At 39.5% G+C, this 15944-nt stretch overlaps 6 protein-coding genes across 6 annotated transcripts; 5 read left to right on the top strand and 1 right to left on the bottom strand.

Annotated features, from left to right (window-relative positions):
- Positions 1–382: 382 nt before the first annotated feature.
- On the top strand, positions 383–655 carry RPS13_2 (ribosomal 40S subunit protein S13; the record flags this gene model as incomplete). The annotated part of the gene is made up of 1 exon (XM_064824464.1): positions 383–655. One exon carries the CDS (start codon positions 383–385, stop codon positions 653–655), a length of 273 nt encoding a protein of 90 aa, XP_064677400.1.
- Positions 656–934: 279 nt separating this feature from the next.
- On the top strand, positions 935–1381 carry VAC8_1 (Vacuolar protein 8; the record flags this gene model as incomplete). Its single annotated transcript, XM_064824463.1, has 1 exon — positions 935–1381. One exon carries the CDS (start codon positions 935–937, stop codon positions 1379–1381), a length of 447 nt encoding a protein of 148 aa, XP_064677399.1.
- Positions 1382–2477: 1096 nt separating this feature from the next.
- ATC70_005165 (uncharacterized protein) lies at positions 2478–3395 on the top strand (the record flags this gene model as incomplete). The annotated part of the gene is made up of 4 exons (XM_064824462.1): positions 2478–2598; positions 2667–2725; positions 2801–2920; positions 2976–3395. The coding sequence occupies 4 exons, from the start codon at positions 2478–2480 to the stop codon at positions 3393–3395; spliced, it is 720 nt and encodes a 239-aa protein (XP_064677398.1).
- Positions 3396–9008: 5613 nt separating this feature from the next.
- ATC70_005164 (uncharacterized protein) lies at positions 9009–9826 on the top strand (the record flags this gene model as incomplete). The annotated part of the gene is made up of 4 exons (XM_064824461.1): positions 9009–9134; positions 9203–9257; positions 9310–9509; positions 9569–9826. 4 exons carry the CDS (start codon positions 9009–9011, stop codon positions 9824–9826), a joined length of 639 nt encoding a protein of 212 aa, XP_064677397.1.
- A 126-nt stretch (positions 9827–9952) lies between these two features.
- On the bottom strand, positions 9953–10313 carry ATC70_005163 (uncharacterized protein; the record flags this gene model as incomplete). Its single annotated transcript, XM_064824460.1, has 2 exons — positions 9953–10116; positions 10169–10313. 2 exons carry the CDS (start codon positions 10311–10313, stop codon positions 9953–9955), a joined length of 309 nt encoding a protein of 102 aa, XP_064677396.1.
- Positions 10314–11250: 937 nt separating this feature from the next.
- On the top strand, positions 11251–13602 carry ATC70_005162 (uncharacterized protein; the record flags this gene model as incomplete). The annotated part of the gene is made up of 3 exons (XM_064824459.1): positions 11251–11537; positions 11630–13035; positions 13100–13602. 3 exons carry the CDS (start codon positions 11251–11253, stop codon positions 13600–13602), a joined length of 2196 nt encoding a protein of 731 aa, XP_064677395.1.
- Between the last annotated feature and the right edge of the window lie 2342 nt (positions 13603–15944).

Raw genomic sequence — 15944 nt, 5'->3', positions numbered from 1 at the left:
TGTCCATGTGGTATCCATTGATCATTTTAGTCGTACCAATTATAATTGGCTTTATCACAACAAGAAGAAGAAATGCATACTATACAAGGTTATCAAAGGTATTCTACATGCTGACTATCACAGATGACTAAGCTTATCTAACTGTCAAAAAAAAAAAAAAAAAAAAAAAAAAAAAAAGTACTACGAATCATTGCAAAGCTGCTTGAAAGAGCTGAATTCACTAGATGTCACCCGACAAGTCAAATGGAGCTTTAGAAGATTAAGAGAAAACGACACAGCTGCAGTACTACATTTGAGACCACCACTGACAAGACACCACATCAACTTTGTAATCGACATAATTCAGATCAATACTGAAAATGAACTTGCTGACGAGGGTGAGATGCTGCCTGCTTATCATACCGCCATGATGGATGTAGTCTTGGATATTGGACCTGAAATGGAGCAGGCACCAGGAAACCGACCGAATTACATTTCTTTTCGGATGCCATCGTCTTCAGCATCCCCATTACCACCATCCTATGAGCATCACGAACTGGAGCCTGCTCACTCTCCTCCAGAATACATCAACAATGCAGAATTAACAATGCCCTCATCCACATCTCAGTCAAATGTCAGAGATGAGAGCAACACAATAAATGCACCTATACGTTAATATATACCTGTAAAACTTTAATGTATTATAAACCTATGGATATCAACTGTAATAAAATCTTGTATCGAAAGCAGATTTGACAGATCATCATAGGAGGGGAGACGAAGGATAGCGCCGCTAACCTAGTGTTTAAAAATGAGTGCGATTTCACTTCAACTGTGCAAGTATTAGTGGCTTGTATTCTCAACTGGCGGAGACCAGGGCTACAAACTTCCAAGGGGATAATGATTTCGATCCTTTTTGACTTGGGTATCCTCTTTTTTTTTCATCTGATACAAAATGTTGAATATCGTTCGTAGCTCCAGCAACGCCAAAAGAGCCACATTCTCACTTGTTCAAAGCAGATTATCGTCCACAGGCGGTTCAACTGCTCCTGGTGGCGATACCCGTCTTGAAGTCATTCGCCGTGTGTTATTCGAACCTGCACGCAGAGAACAGCCAATTCAACTAGAGGGTGAAGCATTAGAACAACATGAGACTATTGAACGTGCCTGGAAGCTCCACAAAATGCGCAGCAGAGAACAAAGAGAACGCTCTCTTGAACGTCAATTTAGGGCCATGAACGCTGCCATGACAGAGTTGGAAAAGACCAGCGACAGATTATACAAAGGTGCACTCGTCAAAAGTCGACACATTACATATCCCAAGCAAGCAAAGATCCCCACAGAAACACCATCTACACAGGGTTGGGATTACACATACAAGGCTGTGGAGGAAGCCGCTTAATTTTGACTAGATATATGGATTGGATGTACAATATTATACACACACACACACACACACACACACGCAGACGCACAAACACCACCAAAAGAAATAAAATGAATTGTATTGTAAATATATTTATATAAATTGCCTCAGATGTCTTTGCAAGCATGATGGGAACAAGGTGTAATGGGAAGATTGGCTGTGTGGGGCTATGTGGAGGGCATTTTTTGGCCTGTCTGCAATTCTTTTCCTGTCATATCACAGTTTGTGTTTTAAATCAGAAGGAAAGCTTATTTCTGAGCAAGATTATCTTCAAAGACGGGCTGACTTGGTCAGCAATGGAAGACGCAACTCGGAGGGCAGCCTGGGAGTGCCTGAGATGGTGTATCAAGGCCGTGCTATGTCCTGGCAGCCTTCTCACATCATGCAGGCTCAAATCTATGGTTTAATGATGTTTCTAATCAAAAGCGAAAATCACTTGGATGAATGGAAGCAACATTACCATAACGACCTGGTGCTCAAGCCAGCCGCCATTTAGACAAGTCCATTTGAAGGATGCTTGAACATAAAAATAAGCATCTGGACCAAATGAAGATGCACAGACAAGGCAAAAGAAGAGTCCTTGGGGGGGGGGGTGTTTGACCACTTGTAAGCACTAATATTCACGAGTCTCAGTGTCAAGGCTCGTGTATTGCTTACAGCGGATCTCTTAGTATGCTACAACTGGAGTCGAGCAAGTTAATGTCAATGTGGCATCACGTTTATTGCATTTACTGCTCGACAATCTCCCAGTAGTTGGCTCTCTTGGGTAATCAGCTTTGTAATCATGTAACGTATATGTCTTACCAATGCATCTTTAAGACATTCTCCATTAAGTGAAATTGCCAAATTTATCTGATTCTCAAATCTCATGTTGTGATACCTCGACTAATGAGAGGAAATGGCCTGATTTCTACACTGTTTAAAGGGCAAGTAGTTCATATGCTTCTACAAACGCAGTAAAATACTCATTGGTTCGGCGGTTATTGTAAAACACAGCTATAAATATGGTAGATGTGGAGAGGCATCTTGGTCGTTCTCTTTCTTTCACATTAATTCTTACATTTCTCAAGCAATGGCTTCCAATCTCCCTGATTTCATGACTGATCCCAATGCTGTCCTTAATGACAAGGACCATGAATGGCGTTATAACCGTATTCCTGACTACAACAAGGTCAATGCTGCTTATGAATTGGGTAGGTGTTGTCATCTACATGGCTGACATTTTTATAGATGCTAACATGTTCGTTTTGCCCCTGATTAGAAAAGACTTGCACCCACGCTGAAGGATCCCTTGAATGGCTTGTTTCTAACCTTGTCAAAGTAAGTTGTTTGTATACCTAGATAATCTCAAACTCGTGTTACATTGTACTGATCTTGTATCGTGCTATGAATTAGAACTGGGAAAAGGAAATGTCATATAAGCTCCGTGCTGACCAAATCCGCACCATTGATGCCTCCAAATACCGTTTCTCGGTAAACGGAAAGGAATGGCACAATGCTGAGGAGATGCTCAAGGTAAGCTCTCGACGAGCCCATGTATAAGGCAGTATATTCATCTGTCAAACTTTAGCTTGGTACATACAATGCTCTCATCGGTGATACTGAGCTCTACAAGGCCAGTGAAATGGACTTTAGCGAATCTCACAAGCTCTTTAAGAGAGCTCTTCGTACCTTTTCTTGGGAAGTCCTTCAAGTCTACAGTGGGCCCCCTGTCGTTGCTTTCAAATGGGCTCATTGGGGTACCATGACAGGCGATTTGTCTGTCAAGGTTGGTAATGGCCAAAAGTTGGAGGCTCACGCTACCAATGAAGTTGTCAAGATTTATGGTGTTACCGTTGCCAAGGTCAATGAAAAGTTTGAGATTGAGCAACTCGAAACCTTTTACGATCCTCAAGACATGATGAGACAAATGTCAAAGAACAGAAAAGATGGTTCTGTTAATCCCGAGGAAATGGTTGCTTCTGGAAAGTGCCCTTTCAACCCCAAATAATTATTATTTATAAGATATCCTTTTTATTTATTGCAATAAACGTATGCTTTAAAACATGTGTAAATATAAAATAGATCGATATAGAAGGTCATTAGTTTAAATTGGGTCGTGTATCTCGTTTAAGGTTAAAACTCTCAAATTAGAGTGCAATAAAGAATTTTCAAGTGGTCTTCGAAAAAGGTTGTGCCTTGCTTTTTCCCTTTCTGATAGCAGTACACTTCGATCGAAAAAGAACGAGAACGAAGAATTCTGCTCACTGTTTGTGTGTCCAACCTCTGACAAAATTTGTATTCATAAATTTGTGTTACATGCTGTTACTATCGATAGCAGATGACATGAAAGACCCATATCAAATGTGAATTACATGCATGCCTTATTTTCATTGAAGATAGTCAGATGGAGCGATCGTAGTAGTTTTAAGTCTAAACCAAAGCTTGAGTAATGGGCCTAAACCAAAGCTTGAGTATTGGGCCCCTCTTTGGTGCAATGTTACACCCAATGTTTATAATGCTCAGATTCCAAATATGTTGTCAAACAGCATTGCTGGAAATCGACTGTTGGGCCTGTTGTCTCGATGTATTGGGTAAATGTATAAGGCGCAATCAAAGGACTCAAATACACAGATTGATAACTCTATTTAAATTGGTAAGGGTTACATAAGATTGGCTTGGAATACACGAAGAGTGTGTCGTAATGTATAGGTGACGGCCTCAAGCCGAGAGCACGGGCTGTGCAAAGTACATGGCGGTCTATTCAAGCAATCGCAAAATAATGAGCACTGCATTACATTACCCAGATCATATAAAATAGACAGACCATAACAGCAACTGTTAGCACAGAGAGCCATCACATTGCATACTGCCTGCAAAATCTTTTGGTATTTCAACATCTGTTTGAGAACCTTGAATAAGATGACAGAAAAAGCAATCATTAGGCTGTTCACAACCACTGATATTCCCATGTAGATTCCTTTCTACACGCCACATAATTGCAACTATATTCTACCAGGGACCACACTCGAGTTATCATTTGCAAGTATGAATAGAGTTAAAAAATTGTGCATTTTACAAAAAGATTCGCATTCAGACGAGCAACTTGCAACAATTGATTCCATTAGATTTAGGAATCCCTAACAGAAGCAAGAAAAAAAAGTAGATAGACTAAGCTATAGCACTTTTCGAGTCGTAAGTCCTTTCTTATCAGTTTAGCGTACATGAATGCCTTCATGATTTAATAAGGCATTGATTTTACCAACCAAACTGGAGAGCGTGTAGCCATGGAGTGACGAACACTAAGATTAAAACGTCGATTCACGTTTACTTCAGATTGGCCAAAATCTGCTCAAAATCGACTTGATTAAACTATTTTTTTAAGATTCGACTATAAAATGTGATAACCATCGTTTGCTTGTTTAAGCTTTCTTGGAGTGCTTTTCAAGGCGCATCTAATGGTACCAAGTAAGTTAACTGTTTTAAATAAACTTATTGAACAATTTGTGAAAATATGAAAAGAGGTTTTTGGCCAAAAAGCCGAGATTTTACATATCGAGGCCCCACAAAGATGATTTCAGCGGTTACGTTAGATCGATAGGAACATTTTGATTCAAGATATACCATAGTAAAAGTCTTCGTTATCAAGGTAAAAAAAAAACGCGATCGTTTGATTTTCGATGAAAATCATGAGGGGTACCTCATGCTTTTTGGTCGAATTTTGGCCATGTTTTTTTTTGATCCCCAAAACGTTGAGCAAAGGTATCAGAAAGTAACTGCCAGATGAGAGCAACTGTTTGGTGCTATTCTGACGATATAAAACGGCCTTGAACGCAAGAAAACGCGGCTCAAATGCACTCAGATTTGATGTATTAGGCACACTCTTGACCAAAAAGGGGTAATATCTGTATGACACTTGCCCGTATATCAAGTAGTTACGTGTATATGGATGTAGAGCACCACATAAGAATCAAATTCACAGATAATATAAAGGGTTTTCATGTGTAAATAGAGGGTCAACATGAAAGTAGCAATATTTTGAAAAGATACGCAAGGGCAATCAGTAGCGCGAGCTGCGGCTGCGCAGGCTGGTTCTCACCGAAGCAAAGCGAAGGTAGAGAGCCATCGGAAGCATAAACACTCGTATGCCGTAGTAAAACTTTATTTTTCGGGTGAAAAAAATAGCGATCGTTCGTTTTTAGATGAAAACCATGTTTTTCAGGTTCCAAGGAAATTGAGCAAAGGTATCAGGAAGTAGCTGCTAGATTAGAGCAATTGTTTGATGCTATTTTGGTCGTTCAAAGCAGCTGCTAACGCGAGAAAACACGACTGATGCACCCAAGTTTCACCGTGATTTGCATGATTATGCGTAGTAGGAGGTTATGCAAGTATGTTGTTTACTCATATACGAATTATTTCTATGGATACAAAAGTAGAAAAGTGTAGAAAAGACACATTTACTATAGAGATTGTCTATGGAGAGCTTTACAGGTCAAAAATGACTAATATGCGCAGCAGGATATAATCACCACAATCTTTCTTTGAAAAGCGTTGTAAATTAAAAGATACAGTAGTGTAATAGAACTGTTTATTGAATAAAAAAAAAGGTAAAAGAAAAAGAGTGTTGGAGCATATAGTGTATTATAGTTTATCATAGATTAAATGGATGCTTGCATATATATATATGATTCATAGTTGAAATGCTATCGTTGATGATTGCCGTATGAGTTATCTACAGGGTGGTTTGATTGAGAAAAGCAAAAGAGTCTAAATTTGAGGTTGGAGGAGTAGCAGGAAGCAATACCCATGTATGCAAGAAAGGCCTATGTTCTACGACGAGCGATACTGTAAGCAGTGCCATTGCACATGAGCAACATTTGGCTGATATCAATGTATACAGGACTTCTGAAAGACCTCGTCTGAATCCAGCTAGATCCACATGAGGACCATAGGCTTTCGATATGACTTTGAGCCAAGGCATCCAATGTAACCCAATTGCAGCCATTAGCGTAAACCCATTGAACTGAAGCCATTTTACGTGATTGTATTGTTGAAAAGTGTTGGATTTAGAAAATTAAACGAGTTGACAAAGAAGAAAATGAAGCATCATTTTTCCTTCCTATTTATACCTGTCTGATCTCTGTCTCTGTTTCTTTGCATAGCCATAATGAATGATGTATTTTACAGTGTAGTGAGTCTATTTTTACATGCACAGGTGTGCCAAACAAGGTAATTGTCTTCCAGTTTTGGTAATACAAGAAGATCGCCACAGCTTAAAAAAGTAACTTGTCTGTAGCCATGAGCCTGCTGGTGTAATTTACAACCTAAATTAGGTAATATTTTGCTTGTACCTGCTTATGCGCCACAGCACTAAAACAGTTGGCTATCAGGAATGACGATACGTGTGCGTGTGAAGTCAAACTACACCCTGAGTTACTTTGTAGATGCCGAATTACGCATGGATCTACCATTCTCTTTGACATTGTTTAACTTTTTGTAAAAAAAAAACATGCGCCTCATGTATCTGTTAAGCATAATGTATGCTTAAGTGTAAATATCATGCATGTCACTTAAATCCATGAAAATCTAGATTGCTCAAGGACTCGCTCAGCATAGCCCAAAGAATGAACACACCATTCAACGCACCCTTTGTGGCAATAGCAACCAAAGAATAGGCTATTTTAATTGGAAGAATACTTGAGGTATTAACTCAAGGTCAGATGGGCTCAGGGTTGCTGCTAGTGTTGTATGCTGAATGATTCATTATTCATCCTTTTGCTGAGTATGATGAAAACTGCGTCGCCATGTTTCCGGACTCTTACGGACAATGGAGGTCATTATACCTAACTGTGATACATGCCCTGTAACGCTATCTGCCCAACAACCTGTTATCCGATGGCTGCATTTTTGATTCAATGAGGGCTTTATTACTTGAGCTGGAGCAAGAAATAAATCAATGAACTGTGCTGGAAATGCATTCCTGCTCTGATGATTGACCAACATTTGTTAATGCTGTACCTTTCTAAACGAAATTGCTAATCACTAAAAATAAGTTGCTTAAAATACACAAATGAATTTATCCTCACAAAACGCCCTTTTTGGGAATGTGGCGCTGTATATTACACACAATTTAGAATCATTGTCTTTTATAATGAATCATAAATTCTGGCCGTTCAAGTCAGCTGCTGAAAGTAGTATTGCTCGAGATTTGATTTGAATCAATCTTGAATGATCTGTGGGCTACTGTTTATAAACAAACAAAGATCAGGTAGAAAGCTTAGCTTTCATCCCCCCCAGCGTACTATTCGCAATTGCTAGGTTAATCGCTCCGCAGCATCAATCAGTTAGATTTTGTGTTTAAACAAACATCTCCCTTTGCACTTTGGTAGTTGCCATTTTTTTTAATGTCGAAGAAATCACATAGTATTACATCTTGTAGCATACCACAAAGCACACCGAGGCATTGGGCGTGCCATACATGTCCTCAGCATTACATGTTGAGCTTTTTTTTTTTGCGAATTTCCTAGAGATAAAAAAGACGGCATCTTGTTGCTTGCAAAACATACGCAGCAGCTTGGATCTTGGGCATTTTATATTTAGATTGATCATGTTTTGCTGATACATCTACGCATTTTTTTAAACTGCATAGAGATTTGTCTATTATGGTTAGCCGGATTGGTGGATCCAATATTCCTAGACGTCTGTTATACAAAGGTCAACCCAGTCCTTCTCACCAACAAAGCCACTGGAACCAGCCTTATTTAATTGAGAAAATTTTCTGCCCATCTTTTGTTTCCCTTGTGCATAACGAAAGGAGAGAACTTTGGCAATCCCCTTGAGAAGGACGGAATGAGCTTTTGCTCAAACTTACAGCACCTTGTGTGTTTGAAGGCACCGCTCTTAGGAGCATCTAGGCATATTGCCACCAATTTTTTTTTTAAATCAAATGTAAATGAAAAAAGTGGGCCAAAGGGTCGTCCATGTTGGAAGGACCTCTGGCTCTTTTTGATATGCAATGGCCATGATGGTGTATACCTGTATGCACAAATGATGGGTTTGCGCGTCGTTCAGGGGGGGGGAGGAAGTCGTTCAGTATAGTATGCTCATTAGTTGTGAATAAAACTGTTGGTTTAGTCATTTCGTATATGTAGTAAACGATGTAGTCTATTATAACTGATAGTAAATCCTACTACAGCAAGAGAGACAATATCACTTGGAGCTACATTGATATCATGTGCAAGAAATAGAGAACGTAACATACTCACTCGAAATGTCTCATTGCCATCATTGTAGCTGTCGTATATCCTCATGTGAGTATCTCCTCTTGTTGCCACATAATACGCATGGGCTACAATCCCTTCGCCTAATACACGTATTGAATAAATATTCTATCGCCCACTCAGTGCGTGCCATGCGACGCTTTTACTTGAATTGCTATACATTTATCCTGAAAGGGGCTAAAGTGGTAACATTGATAACTGAGTTATGAGGCAAAAGTCATGCTTTAAGACCATCATCTAACTTCTCACGCATTTTAGATGCAGGACAGGAATTCATTATATATAGATAGCACGTCTATCTTTATCAGCACCCTTTATCTCTTATATTTTTCTGTTTATCAATCATGAACCCCTCAGACTGGATTGACGTTACCACTGAAAAGAATCACTATTCGCTTGACCATTTTGTGATTCCTGACCATTACGACGAGGATGTTTCAAGTATCCTGATTCCTCATGGTGTTATTATGGTATGCATATCCTACCTTCCTGTGTCGTCTCCATGGGCTACTGTAATAAGAATTGAATGATTTGTTAGGACCGCATCAAGAAGTTGGCAAGAATGATTGTGGATGATTCGCCTGGACCCTTAGGTACAGTGAAAAGCTAAAGCAAAAAGTATATCTGTACTGATGCTGGGACAAGTGGTTTGTTGTGTATTGAAGGGTGGCCATCAGTATTTTGCTGATTTGGTGGATGAGATCAAAAAGCTTCGTAGAATCAACGGCACAAGCGTACAACTCTCTTTAGAGTTCATCCGAGTCAAATCTTACATGAATGACACTTCGTCTGGTGGAGTCAAGATATCGTTGACTGATGCAGAATTGCAAGAGTTCAAAGGAAAGGTAAAGAAGGCCATACTAGACAGATAAACGTTGCGTATGCTAAAATGCTGCTTGGGTAGAATCTGTTGATTGTCGAAGATATCATTGATACAGGTGCAACCATGGTCAAGTTGCTGGATAGATTAGCGCTTATTGAACCACAATCAGTGCGTGTTACCAGCCTGTTAATCAAGAAGACACCTAGAAGCAATGGCTACATTCCAGATTATGTAGGATTCGCTATTCCCGATGCATTTGTTGTAGGCTATGCTTTGGATTACAATGAATATTTCAGAGACCTTGATCATATTTGTGTGATTAGCGTAAGTTATATATAACAAGTGGTAGTATTGCATATCAGTTTATTGACAAGACGGATGGTTTACAGGAAAAGGGAAAATCAAAATACGCTATTTAGCTCATCTCACTTCTCTTCTTTGCTAATTTAGCCAACATGAGCTTATCTAATTCTTCTTGTGAAGTTCTATATCGAGCCAATAAATATACAATGCCAAACCATGCTCTTCATCAACGTACCTTTCATTCAAGCAGTTGTTCATTGCCTTTAGCTTTGTTCTGCATGTCCACATGACAGTAACATTGTGCTCTTTACTACAAGTAACAAAGTCTTTGCGGCAAGTTAGCTTGTAATATCACATGCAGTCCTTGTAAGTTTCTACCTTTGATGGGTAACTGACAGGCCTCCAGGGCCTTTGCCTTCATGTCCTTGTAGCAATTTTCTTCCTCAGCTCGTGTGAGTGCATGAAGTTCACTATCCTTTGGAATGAAGGGATTGTTCATAGTCTCTTCTTGTGTTTTGCCCATTTTTGATTCAGGTTTTAACTAGGGTAGTTTGTGTGCAGAGAGAAAAGAAAACACAAAAATCGAACATCTAGTTTGTATAGCCAACAATCGCAGTTTGGTTTCTATGAGTGACCCGGTGACTGTATTAAATCCAAAAGGTAGATGGTATGCAACCCATATGAATGTCCAATACTCCTTTCTTTTGCTCGTATCATTCATAAAGAATGATCAGAACTTTCAAAAGAAGGCATTTGAGAGGGGCTTCATCATCTAAAGCCAGATGGAAGCCATGAAATGTCTGTGCCACAGCGCAGATACAAGAGATTTGGCTATCAATATCAGCATTGATGCTTTGCAAATGCCTCATGATAGCCTGTAGATAACGACAAGGGAGATCTACTTCACTAAAATATCTATCAATCTTGACCAAATAGAACTAGAAGCTATAGTGATGTCAATTGTTGCGATATTCTTCAAATGCCAGATTCACCAGGCACACTCATGTCAGATCAGCATTTACCCAATAGGGACACCAGGTCCAAAATAGAAGCAATTGAGGGCGTTTAGAAGGACAAACTATAGTACATATGATTCCCTAACCAAGTAGGTGTGTTGCGAGTAATAGGGACAAATCAAGATACCTATTGATCTAGGATCCAGTGTCTTTGAGATAACTAAAGGTCGCCCTATTATGTACCACCTGGCAGCTCGTTTCAGTTCCATTGATTTGATCCAAAGCTACAGCCATGATAAAGCAGACAAGATGCTCAATGCTTGACCGCAGCACTGACTCCATTTGTGTAATGCAATGCCATCTATCTAATGCTTTTCAGAGTTCAACTAGACATTGGGTGACTTGAAACGGACTGGTAATTCGCATTTTTTCCTTCATCCCAAATTTGAGCATCTGAAAATTTTTTAGACTCTCTCTCTCTCTCCAAATCAAATAACTTGCACCATGAGTGATAACCCATACCTTGCTCACTTGAACGAAGACGGAAACAAAGAAAAGAATGCTTTCAGTGGCATGACTCCCAGAAAGACAACAGCAGAGCAAGCAGAGAAGCTTGAGAATGCCGAAGTCAACCCCTTCACCAACAACACCTATTCTGCCAAATATCAAAAGATCTTGCAAGGTAGAAGAAAGCTTCCTGTTCATGCTCAGCGTCAAGAGTTTTTGGATATGGTGCACAAGAACCAATTCGTTGTGCTTGTCGGTGAGACAGGTTCCGGTAAAACTACACAGTAAGTGACGAGGAGGAGGAGGAGAAGGAGGAGAAGGAGGAGGAGGAGGATGACAGCCTGAGCCTTGAGGCACTAATCAATACGCATGATAGAATTCCTCAATTTTTAGCATATGATGAGTTACCTCATCTCAAGGGAAAGATGATTGCCTGTACTCAACCTCGTCGTGTGGCTGCCATGTCTGTCGCCCAACGTGTAGCTGATGAAATGGATGTCAAATTAGGTCAAGAAGTCGGTTACAGTATTCGTTTCGAAGACAACACAAGCCCCAACACCTTCCTCAAGTACATGACTGATGGTATGCTTCTCCGTGAAGCCATGTCAGATCCACTCATGTCCAGATATTCCGCTGTCATTCTCGATGAAGCTCACGAACGTACACTCAACACTGATATTTTGATGGGTCTGTTGAAGGAAGTGTGTAGAAAGAGAAAGGACTTGCAGGTCATTGTCATGTCTGCTACTTTGGATGCCGGCAAATTTCAAAAGTACTTTGACGACGCACCCTTGTTGACTGTGCCTGGTAGAACTTTCCCTGTCGAGATCTTCTACACTCCTGAGCCTGAGCGTGATTATCTTGAGGCTGCTATCCGTACATGTCTTCAAATCCATGTCAGTGAGCCTGAAGGTGATATTTTAGTCTTCTTGACTGGTGAGGAAGAGATTGAAACTGCTTGTAGCAAAATCAAGGCTGAGGGTGATGAATTGATTCGTAGTCAAGGCGCTGGTCCTCTCAAGGTGGTGCCTCTCTACTCTTCTTTGCCTCCTCGTGCTCAACAACAAATTTTCGAAGCTGCACCTCCACCTCGCACTCCCGGCGGTACTCCTGGTCGTAAGATTGTCGTCTCTACCAATATTGCCGAAACTTCGCTTACTATTGATGGTATCGTGTATGTCATTGATCCTGGTTTCGCCAAGCAAAAAGTGTACAATCCTCGTATTCGTGTGGAATCTCTCTTGGTGTCTCCCATCTCCAAGGCCTCTGCTCAACAGCGTGCTGGTCGTGCTGGTCGTACCAGACCTGGTAAGGCTTTCCGCTTGTACACTGAAACTGCATTCAACCAAGAATTGATTGAAGCTACGTATCCTGAAATTCTCAGAAGTAACTTGGGTAGTGTGGTGCTTCAATTGAAGAAGCTCGGTATTGATGATCTTGTTCACTTTGATTTTATGGATCCTCCTGCCCCCGAAACTCTCATGCGTGCTCTTGAATTGCTGAACTATCTCGGCGGTCTTGACGACGATGGTGAACTTACTCCCACCGGTGAGCTCATGTCTGCCTTCCCTCTCGATCCTCAGTTGAGTAAGATGCTCATTGAAAGTCCCAAATACAACTGCTCCAATGAAATCCTCTCCATCGCTGCTCTACTCTCTGTTCCTCAAATTTTTACCCGTCCTAATAATGCTCGTAAGGCTGCTGATGAAGCCAAGGCACAATTTGCACATGCTGATGGTGATCATCTCACTCTCTTAAATGCTTACCACGCCTATAAAACAAGTAAGTCTATCAGCACCTGACATCATGGTATACATCGTATTAACTAACTTATTTCTTTCATCAGACAACGAAGATCAAAACTGGTGTTATGACAACTTTATGAACCACAGATCATTAAAATCCGCCGATAATGTCAGAAACCAACTGAGAAGAACCATGGAAAAATACGATCTGGACCTCGTATCAACAGACTTTGAGCATAGATCATATTACACAAACATTAGAAGAGCCATTGTTGCAGGTTATTTCATGCAAGTTGCACATCTGGAGAGATCTGGCCACTATTTAACAGTAAAGGACAACCAAATTGTGCAACTTCATCCTTCATCATGCTTAGATCACAAACCTGAATGGGTTCTGTACAACGAATTTGTGTTGACTACACGTAATTATATTAGAACATGTATCGAAGTGAGAGCTGAATGGCTGCTCGAGGTCGCTCCCAGCTACTACGATTTGTCCAACTTCCCCAACTGTCATGGTAAACGTCAACTTGAACAAATCAAGAACAGAAAGGTCAGAAACGATGATGAAAAGAAATCTTCCAGCAAAAAGAGACGCCATTGAACTTGAAGTGATCCATCATCTTTATCTATATACATATACACAGCACATCCATTTTACGTTTCCACAGCAATTTTTTTCTTTCTTTTTTTTTTCCAAGTTTAGAGCATCCCCTGGATATTTATTACATAATAAAGCTAGAAAAATGTCAATGCATTTCGCCCTTGTGGTCAAATTTATTAGCTAGCTAGATCTTTGATTGCTGAGGAAGGATGTGTATAGAAGAACGCGTGTTGTTGGGTGTCAGTTCTTCCTTCTATACCAGTATTTGTATTCAAAAGACTCTTCATTTGATCACCGTCGTTAGATAAATCAATTGTTGCTCTGTAATCAAGCTCAGGATAACTGACATCAGAACCGGTTAATACAGATCAGCTTCACTGAGCAAGCCTCCCTAGGAGTATTAACCTTCCTCTGCTTGAGTTGCGCCAGGCCTGTATTTACGTATACTGTCATCAACGTCTCTCCCATGACGATTAAAGTCGCCTTAAACTCATCAGAGACATCATAATCTCATGCTTCCACTTCTTTTTATCTTTGTGTTCAGTGCCTGAGCTAATACTGCTGCTACCAAATTCCATCGATGGGATTGGAACTATTGTGATATGTGGAAATGTCGAGTGTTTCTTGTGGCAGCTTGCAAAGCTTTTGGGATGTATATTCACATGTAATCCTACTTTAATCTCTTATCATATAAATAATCAGCTATTCTTCATCAAGGTCATGACCAGCGTAAGGTACATACAGACTTTGAAATCATCTTGCAAACTAATAAGCGTCATCTTTATTTCACATATTTTCTTGTGTGTTAGTTTATAGCAATCCATCCAATACTTAGTATATACAAAATAATAATGGAATAATGGAATCACTGGCAGCTACTAAACTGCTGCCAGATAACAAAAGATATAACCCTAACAATAAATAGAGACGTGGAATATACATTTTATTGCACATTCTTATTCTAGCTTAGAATAAAGAAGGATATTATTAACTGTATTCTATCTGCTCTTTAACCCCTTTTTACTGCAAGTGATTTTAGAAATTGGTCGATTTTCAGCGGAAGCTGCTACTATAGTAAAAGTTTTTAAATTACTATATATATATATATATATGGGCTACATGTATAGTAAAAAATGTAGAGGGCACTTTGATTAATTAGGGTATGTTATATTTGGGCTTGTTGGGAACGATGTCGATGAGTAATAAGAAACGACAGTGCAAACGAACAATTTTCAAAGAGCCGTACCGCTGGATTTTACAAAGTGAACAGGAGCGTCAAGCTTAATAGCTTCTGTGTATTTTTCAATTCTCTATACGATGGTATGGTTTTTATTAACTCATTTTTTGAGTTTTGAAAATCCTCTGCTTGTTGTAGGTCATAGATATAAGACTTTGAGCGAATTCATAAGGGGAAGATACAACTAGTACTTAAGATTTTTATATTATAATGGATATAACGTAGAGCTATCGAACTGTTTTTGCTTTGTGCGAATCCAGTGAGTATTTGTCGAGATATGGTCAAAAAAGAGTAACATGCAAAATCATCGATTTTTCTTCGAAATCTGCCTGCGATAGCAAGCGAAAAATCTGGTGACGTTTTTTTGGTCAGGACAATATTGTCAATATTTCATGATAGAGTTATGCCAGAGCTTCAAGCAATAGCTCATTCGATAGAAAATGTTTTGATCTACAATGTTTAGTAATGCTTAACAAAATGTTTTGATGACAGATACTGATTAGCATTTTGAAAACAGTCAAAAAATGGCAAAAACTATCGTATCAAATATCAGGTGAACAATGTACACCAGAGACTTGAAACAAACACCATTGTATTTTCCTTTAAATTTTCTACAAGCTTTATACAAGCTTAAAGGAGGCGTTTACTATCAAAAAAAAACACATAATGTTAAGGTCGATAGATTTAAGAAACTCATAGATCCTCATTCAGGACAAGAGAAATTGAATCTCCGTTTAACCTACGCATGTGTACACTACACAAGTATGCATTTGACCAAGCATTTTAAAAATCGGAGCGTACGAAAAGGGCTATATTAACTTGCTGGTTTCAAGTTATCAATAGATACTTGACATGCTGAAGGATCTTTTTATCAAGACTAGGCAACTGTAGCTTGCTTTATCTAAGAATAATAACTTTTCCAATTTAAAGTATGCATATTCTCCCCGCTCAACAATCCCTCTCCAATGTCAATTATCTCATTCAACTTGGTTTAGTATTTAAGGTGGTATTTATGCTAATTTAATGTCGACAAAGTAAACCAAAATCCGGAATCATGCAGGCTGACTTTACGATTTGATCTATTGCCAATAAGATAAATGCCAGA

Source organism: Mucor velutinosus (assembly GCF_035048745.1).
Source record: "Mucor velutinosus strain NIH1002 chromosome Unknown tig00001542, whole genome shotgun sequence".
Lineage (NCBI taxonomy): Eukaryota > Fungi > Mucoromycota > Mucoromycetes > Mucorales > Mucoraceae > Mucor > Mucor velutinosus.
This window is presented reverse-complemented; position numbering and strand designations above follow the sequence as displayed.